The 8,228-nt window shown below is 40.5% G+C and overlaps 1 protein-coding gene across 2 annotated transcripts in view; it reads right to left on the bottom strand.

Annotated features, from left to right (window-relative positions):
• Positions 1-8,228, bottom strand: part of itgb4 (integrin, beta 4) — a 48,177-nt gene that overhangs the window by 33,869 nt on the left and 6,080 nt on the right. For both annotated transcript variants that reach the window (XM_042086716.1, XM_042086717.1), the window contains exons 2-5: positions 1,959-2,040; positions 1,659-1,741; positions 1,215-1,310; positions 108-312 (exon numbers count right to left, since the gene is read on the bottom strand). In XM_042086716.1, coding sequence (XP_041942650.1) covers positions 108-312; positions 1,215-1,310; positions 1,659-1,741; positions 1,959-2,034 — 460 coding nt within the window. In that variant the 5' untranslated portion in view covers positions 2,035-2,040. The remainder of the gene's footprint in view (positions 1-107; positions 313-1,214; positions 1,311-1,658; positions 1,742-1,958; positions 2,041-8,228) is intronic.

Below are 8,228 nucleotides of genomic sequence, written 5' to 3'. Positions count from 1 at the left end.
TGTGGGCAATGGGAGTTCTAGGAGAGTAGGAGTGGAAGAATGAGCGCTATGCTTTGCAATGCTTTCTGGGAATTGTTTTTTTCATACATCCTCTCTCACACACTCACCCAGCTCTTCCCCCATATTCTTCAGGTTGTCCAGATCGTCGGACATGGAGTTGGAGAAGTCCATGAGAATGTAGAGGTCCAGGGGTCCCTGCACTGGCTCAAACACCTCAAACAGCACCTCACGCTCCTCTCCGGGCAGCAGGGTCATAGTCATCCTCTGGGGGGCCACCTGGGCCGAGCTGACGGACATTCGGATGGCCTCGTGCTACAGGGGAAGAGGAACACTGGGTAATTAGAACACAGGGGAAGTGGAACACTGGGTAATTAGAACACAGGGGAAGAGGAACACTGTGTTTAGAACACAAGGGAAGTGGAACACTGGGTAATTAGAACACAGGGAAAGTGGAACACTGGGTTTAGAACACAGGCCAAGTGGAACACTGGGTAATTAGAACACAGGGGAAGTGGAACACTGGGTAATTAGAACACAGGGGAAGTGGAACACTGGGTTTAGAACACAGGCCAAGTGGAACACTGGGTAATTAGAACACAGGTCAAGTGGAACACTGGGTAATTAGAACACAGGGGAAGTGGAACACTGGGTAATTAGAACACAGGGGAAGTGGAACACTGGGTGTAGAACACAGGGGAAGAGGAACACTGGGTTTAGAACACAGGCCAAGTGGAACACTGGGTAATTAGAACACAGGTCAAGTGGAACACTGGGTAATTAGAACACAGGGGAAGAGGAACACTGGGTAATTAGAACACAGGGGAAGAGGAACACTGGGTAATTAGAACACAGGGGAAGAGGAACACTGGGTAATTAGAACACAGGCCAAGTGGAACACTGGGTAATTAGAACACAGGGGAAGTGGAACACACCGTTTTTTTCATACTGACAGTACTCGGTGACCTCAAGAAACAGGCATCTATGTGAAAAATTGCCACAGTTTTCCTGTAAGGTCTGCCCACACCACTAACGATTACTATAAGACAACTGTAACAATAAGATCATAAAACTCCACAAGATTAGTAGAGGGTGAGGGCTGGGCTTAGATGGGTAGATTTTAGATTTAATTAGTAGACATTTGTAGTACTGGAACACCGATCTAAGACAATCTTTATCTGATCATTTCATATTAGATTCAGACTTTCAGTATTTACCTCATCTATGGACATGGAGCTTTCTACAGTCATTATCGTTTGACACTTCAGATCTTTCAGATGTTTTTCCAGGTCACATCGGGCAGCGGCAAAGTCCTAGGCACACACACACACACACAGCACACACACAGCACACACACAACACACACACACACACACACACACACACACACACACACACACACACACACACACACACACACACACACACACACCGCACAACACATACAATTAGTGCTAATTTTTAGACAAGTGAAAACTGATCCAAACATGTTAGTCCAAAAGACTTAGATATTACTACACAGTTTCTACATGTGTCAGCATGGCTATGACTGCACCCTGAAGTATGTGGTCAAAAGTACAGGAAGCAAAACGTTGTGAGCAAGTGTGTACACACACACACACAAACACACACGCAGAACACACACACACACACACTCTCACCTCATCTGCGCAGTATCCACAACCCTTTCCTGCTTGGAGGCACATGGAGCAGTTCTTATTGTTGGCGCTCATACAGTGGTTCACTGCAGATAACAGAGCAAAAGACACACACACACACACACACACACACATATACATTAAGGATGGTTGTCTCTTGGCTTTGAAATGTTTTGTGGCTAATGTCAAGTGTGCACCTGTTCATACGGTACATGCAAACACAAAACACAAAACACACACACAGGCTGATGTGATGTAGTATGTGTGTGTGTGTGTGTGTGTTTCTGTGATGGTGTTTCTTACCTCCGTCTGCTGGACTTGTTGACCAGAGGGCAAGAGTGAGGAGCCCCATCACGAGACCCACTGCCCATCTGCCCATCTCTACCTGTGACACACACACACACACACACACACACACACACACACGTACGTACACACACACACACACGTACGTACGTACACACACGTACACACACACACACACACACACACACACACACACACACACACACGTACGTACGCACACACACACACACACACACACACACACACACACAAACACACAGAGATATAGAGAGAGAGAAAGCGAAAAAGAGATTCAAACTTCAGCTTAAAATGCTGAAACAGAAACTTTCATGGGAGGACTGTGGGACCGTATAAAGGAGTGGGTCAGTGTGCTTCTGGACCTGGGCAGGTGTGATCGGCGTTGCTCAGAGACACAGATCACTCATAAAGGAGCCCCTGAGCCTGTGTGTGTGTGTGTGTGTGTGTGTGTGTCACAGCTGGGTTGCGAACATGGTATTACACACTAACAGGGCAATATAGCTTACTTAAACTTCCACACCCTTTCTTAAACTCCCACACTCTCATCCTCTGGCGGTCGTGAGAAATTTGTTAAAGTAGTATTTAGGGCTGTCAAAATAACTGATTAATTTTGATTAATTAATTGGAGAAAAAATAACTGATTAAAAAAAATAACGTAGATTAATCGATTCTGTATGACCTTTGACCGAGCCGTTGTAGTCAGTAACCATTAGACTGTAAAATGAAGGAGAGAGAAGAAAATGTGCTGCCTAGATCATTGATTGGAACATTTACTTTTCAAAAACGGCTTGATGCTGTTGATAAAAATAAAGTGTTGATTAAAATAAAGTCCTCTGCAATGTATGTGATAAAAAAAAACTTCTTGACAAAGCACTTTTAAATGTATTTCCTCAGCATATTAGGTCATTTCATAGATTATTATGGCCATTATTAAAATAATAATAAAAGAGTTTTTGAACTTTAATGTCACTAATGCTGATTATTCAATGATTCATTTGAGTTTAAATATTTAAAATACTTTTACAGCAAAAATCATATATGTGATTAATTTAGATTAATTAATCACAGAGTATGTAATTAATTCGATTATTTTATTTAATCGGTTGACAGCCCTAGTAGGCCTAGTATTGCTATGCTACAGTCTTCTTTGCTATGTATATTTGTAAAAGTAGTATTGCTACAGTATGCTATACGGTCTCCTATGCTATGTAACTTGCATGTTAATCATCAGTATAATAATAATAATAATAATAATAATAATAATAATAATAATGTTAATCATCAGTTGTAAGTCGCTTTGGGTAAAAGTGTCAGCTAAATCAATACATGTAAATATAACATATTCATTTTTGTAGAATTAATTTACCAACAGTTAATTTTTTATTATTTTTATTAGCCCATAAAAATAGATAACCAGGTCACTGGGAGTATAAAGTTAAAGGGGTACTTGGCAACTATTTCAACGTAATAATCGCGTTTAGAAATCATTTGGAAAACCAACCTTGCAACATTGAGACTACCGTCCCGGAAAGAGAACTGAGAAACGTTTTAAATCGTGTTTCTTACCTTGTAACATCCACATTGTCTGCCGAACTTATGCTAACCGTTTTGCTAGCTTGTAAACAAATCCATGTGCTTTATCATTACCTTTTTCCACAGTTTGAAATAGCATTATGCACAATTTCTCCAGCAGAGGGGGAAATCCTGCCAAGTTTCCCTTTAATTGGGAGTGCATAAAGCAAATATGCAGACTCATAAAGTTTAATGAAATGCCTTTGGCTGAGGAGGTGCTTTGACTACACCTACAGGCCTGGTTCTATGGTGAGGTGCTTACACAGTTCAGGTAAGATTTTTTGAGGCAATGGCTGTGGTGGCCTCTCTCTGACACCTTTACTATAAAGCATCTGCGTGGTGTGATGCAACTTCCACTTTCAATGCTGCTCACTTGGACATAAATCACTCTGAACATTTCATATTACACTAATACAGGGTTGGTTCTCCCTATAGGCGTACACTACGCAAGTTAATGAAGGCCCCCTCCCCGTCTTCCCTTGGTCAAGCTAGTGACAAACAGGTATACAGTTATTGTGACAGTGTCTCATACGTTACAGTTTTTTTCAATTACTTACACACTAAATTTTTGCTTGTCACACAATTCTCTAAACATGTCTTTCAAACACCATAACCTCACATCTAATCTGCAAAATCATACACTAATTCTCAGTGTTTGACTCAGTTTTCAATTTCCTAACACACATTTTGCAAAACAGCACACACAATTCTCCATCTAACACACAGAAATCTAACAGGAAGTAACACCATCCGATCATTGACTTAGTATAGGCCTATGAATAGATATACTCTAGACCCTTTCAATCTGATCCTAGAAGATTTACGAATGAAATGTTCAGAACCAATGCAGATTCTTTGAAATGAAAATATATTGGACTGTTCTACAAAAAGTGGACTTTACGTAAAAGTTGCCTTTGTCCCCAAGTGTGTTGTTTTCTGTGCCTCCGGAAATGCCTTGGGAACGCACACTATAGGCCTATGAATATACACGGCCAACTGGGAGCACTGAGGTGTCCGATGATACTGTAAAAAAATGGTTACATTTTGGCGCTCAGAGTTCAGGTAGGAGGGCCCCTTAGCAGGATGTTGCTTAGAGCCCCATGGGGGTCTTAACCGGCACAGTATTCATATGTCAGCTCTTAATATTTATTTTTTATCAGAACTATTGTTGGAAATCTTCTAAGATATAAACTGATACTTGTTAGCATATTTTCAAAACATGAAAATGGTGATGAATATCAAGGGGGTTGAAACTTGGGAACCTACTGCATTCTCTAATGGAGGAAGACTCATGTGTGAGTGTATGTGTTTGTGGGATGAGACTGTGTTCACATGGGACAGATCCCAGATTGCCGATGTCTACAGAAGATGTCTGCAGAATATGCAAGACTCTGCAAGAGCAGGAGCCCTGGAGCCATCTGATATCCTCTTTCTAATGGCATGCCCCAACAGAGGAGTTCTTCTTCAGAATGTCATGCCCAAACAGGTGCTGAAGAGAGTCTGACTGTGCTTCACTGGCCTGACGTACATTACAGACGCAGAACTCACACAAATCCAATTAAACACTGAAGAGAAAATGAGATGGACAATGTTCGATGTGATGTACGACCAAGATTGAACTGACATTATAATAAAGCCCATTTCTAAGTGTCCTAACCTTTAGTGATTAGTGATAGCCTCTCCAAATTCTATGTAACCTAACATCTCATTGGTGGACCTCTCTGTTTTGTTAGTGTCCTGATTTCACATTGGTGATAACCACTGATTTGTATTTTCTTAGTGTCCTATTATCTGATTGGAGGGCCTTTCTGAATTCTAGGTGTTCTGACTTCTGATTGGTGGATCTCTCTGATTTGTAAGTGTCTTTAACCTCTGATTGGTGGGCCAAGAACAGAGCCACTAAAATCTTAAAGGACTCCACCCATCCCAGAAACTGCCTGTTCAGTGTGTTGAAGTCAGGCAAGCGCTTCTGCAGTTTGATGGCCAAAACTGAGAAACTAAGAAAAAACAATTTCCCTCAGGCCATTAGACTCCTCAACATGGACATGCCAACTCTAATGAATACCATGGACTATCCCATTTTAATAACATTATTTATAATAATAATAATAATAATAATAATAATAATAATATTTTTTTTATTATTTTATTGAATTATTTATTATCAACTTCTGCTTTTAATCTAATCTGTTTTACTTAGATTCTTTCTACTTTACACAGTCAGGAAGCTAACCAGGCTTACATTTCACTGCTTGTTATGTACATGTGATGAATAAATCTCTCTGAGCTGAACTCTGAACTCTCTGGCTGGTATCTGAATGCAAAAGCAGGTGGGGAGGGGTCACTGGTGTAGGGTGGATCTGTGGAGTTTTGTTCATCAGACCCAACCCTGAGAGAAACCTGAGCCAACTGACCCTTCACACATGAACCCTCCCTCCACCTCCCTCCACCTCTCTCTGTCCCTCTCCCTCCACCTCTCTCTCTCCCTCTTTTTCTGGCAGTAGTGTGCTCTCCTTCATCTCCAAAACCCCGTATAGAAATCCCACCACCTGTAACACTCCTCACACATGAACTCTCTCCTCTCACATATGACATGTCAGGCATCTGCAGGTTTTCCTCCCCCACATGACATGTCAGGCATCTGCAGGTTTTCCTCCCCCACATGACATGTCAGGCATCTGCAGGTTTTCCTCCTTCCTGTAGAAATGTTCTCCCTTCATCTCTTTCTTCTATCCTTCTTTTTCTTCCTCCAAACATCAGATCTCCTCCCACATTCTCTTCCTCTTTCTCTTGTGTGAACATCAAATGATTTCACCCTCTATATCTCTCTCTCCCTCTTTCTCTCTCTCTTCCCTTATCTCTCTCTTTCTCTCTCTCCCTCCCTCCATTCCTCTCTCCCCCCTTCATCCCCTCTCTCTCTCTCTCTCTCTCTCTCTCTCTCTGGCAGCAGCGGTGGCCTTGTAACCTCTCCTGGAATCCGTCTCATATGAAGAGCAGATGTTCCCATCAGAGAATCAAGAGTCAACCAGCCTTTAGTCAGATGGTCCTATCAGGGAATCAACATTCAACCAGCCTTTACAGTCAGTGTCCATCCCAGTTAGAGTCCATTGCAGTGTGTGACAACGGAGTGGACGATGTACACGTCTTGATCAATAAAGTATCTATCTATCTATCTATCTATCTATCTATATATATCTATTTATCTATCTATCTATATCTATCTATCTATCTATCTATCTATCTATCTATATCTATATATCTATCTATATCTATTTATCTATCTATCTATCTATCTATCTATCTATCTATCTATCTATCTATATCTATCTATCTATCTATCTATCTATCTATCTATGTATCTATCTATCTATCTATCTATCTATCTATATATATTTATATCTATCTGTCTATCTATCTATCTATTTATCTATCTATCTATCTATGTATCTATCTATCTATCTATCTATCTATCTATCTATCTACTGTATCTATCTATCTACTGTATCTATCTATCTATCTATTGTATCTATCTATCTATCTATCTATCTATCTATCTATCTATCTATCTACTGTATCTATCTACTCTCAGATATCAACTGATCATCAATACAGTCTGGATGGTATTATACTAAAAAGTCCAATTAAAATACATAATATTATTTCCAATGTCTTAAAATCCTCATGTGATGTGTATAACATATGATGAGCCAGAAAGGCACATGATTGATCTGACGGCTGAGTTACAGTTTTTCTCAGTCGCTTTGGTGCTTTTCTCACATCACTATTAACATTTGCACAGCAGTTAGTGCAATTCTCAAAACAATTAGTGCAAACTGCAAAACCTAGTGGATGACCTGCAAAAGCACGTCACTTGCTCAAAATGGATAGTCCATTCCTCAAAAGCAGGTATTCGTGTCAATGAAACTGTCAGTGTCATCAAAATGAGAAGTCTTGACACCATCGTTTATGAACAAGATAGTCAAATGGCTTTGTCATGTTTTCATTATGACAGTTCTCTCAGGGCCAGATGTACTAACGCTTTTGCGCCCACTTCAGGCGTATTTGTTTCGCAATGTGCGTTTAAAATCATTGCGAGGTATGTACAAACAGGCCGCAATGATGTAAAAGCGCAAACTGCCTGTCACGGGAGCTGAAAAGGGCACATTGCGTTTGTCATGTCATGCATATGCATTCAAGGGAGGATCCAGGGGAAAGTGGGAGTTTAGCATAAAAAGATGGGAGGGGAAGAGTAAAGAGCGCCTAGTTATGTATTCCGCTGTATGTACAAAGACTGCTCCTGAAAGCGCACGTCTATTCTGCGCCTAAATACTTCCGCCTTGTAAAAGCAAGTGTTAATCCAAATTGCAGTTCAATGCTTCAATAAGAGAACCTTTCAAAGACAACAGAATCGCTATTTAGAGCACCAGTTTTTGTGGTGAAAGTATTTGTACTACCAAAAGCAACCTCAACTTTCGTTGGCCTTTCTAATGTCTTACTTTTACTTTCACTTTCACGTACTTCACTTGGACTTTCCTACTTGCTAGATTTGACCAATCTTCCATAGCCTACGTGCACAAGTAGTTTGAGTAGAACTAGATCTTCATTATCTCCCTGCTTGTTTGTCATCATATCATGGTATTATTTCATGATTGCATGATCGCTAAACGTTTGATTCTT

This window comes from Alosa sapidissima, chromosome 3 (assembly GCF_018492685.1).
Source record: "Alosa sapidissima isolate fAloSap1 chromosome 3, fAloSap1.pri, whole genome shotgun sequence".
Classification (NCBI taxonomy): domain Eukaryota; kingdom Metazoa; phylum Chordata; class Actinopteri; order Clupeiformes; family Clupeidae; genus Alosa; species Alosa sapidissima.
This window is presented reverse-complemented; position numbering and strand designations above follow the sequence as displayed.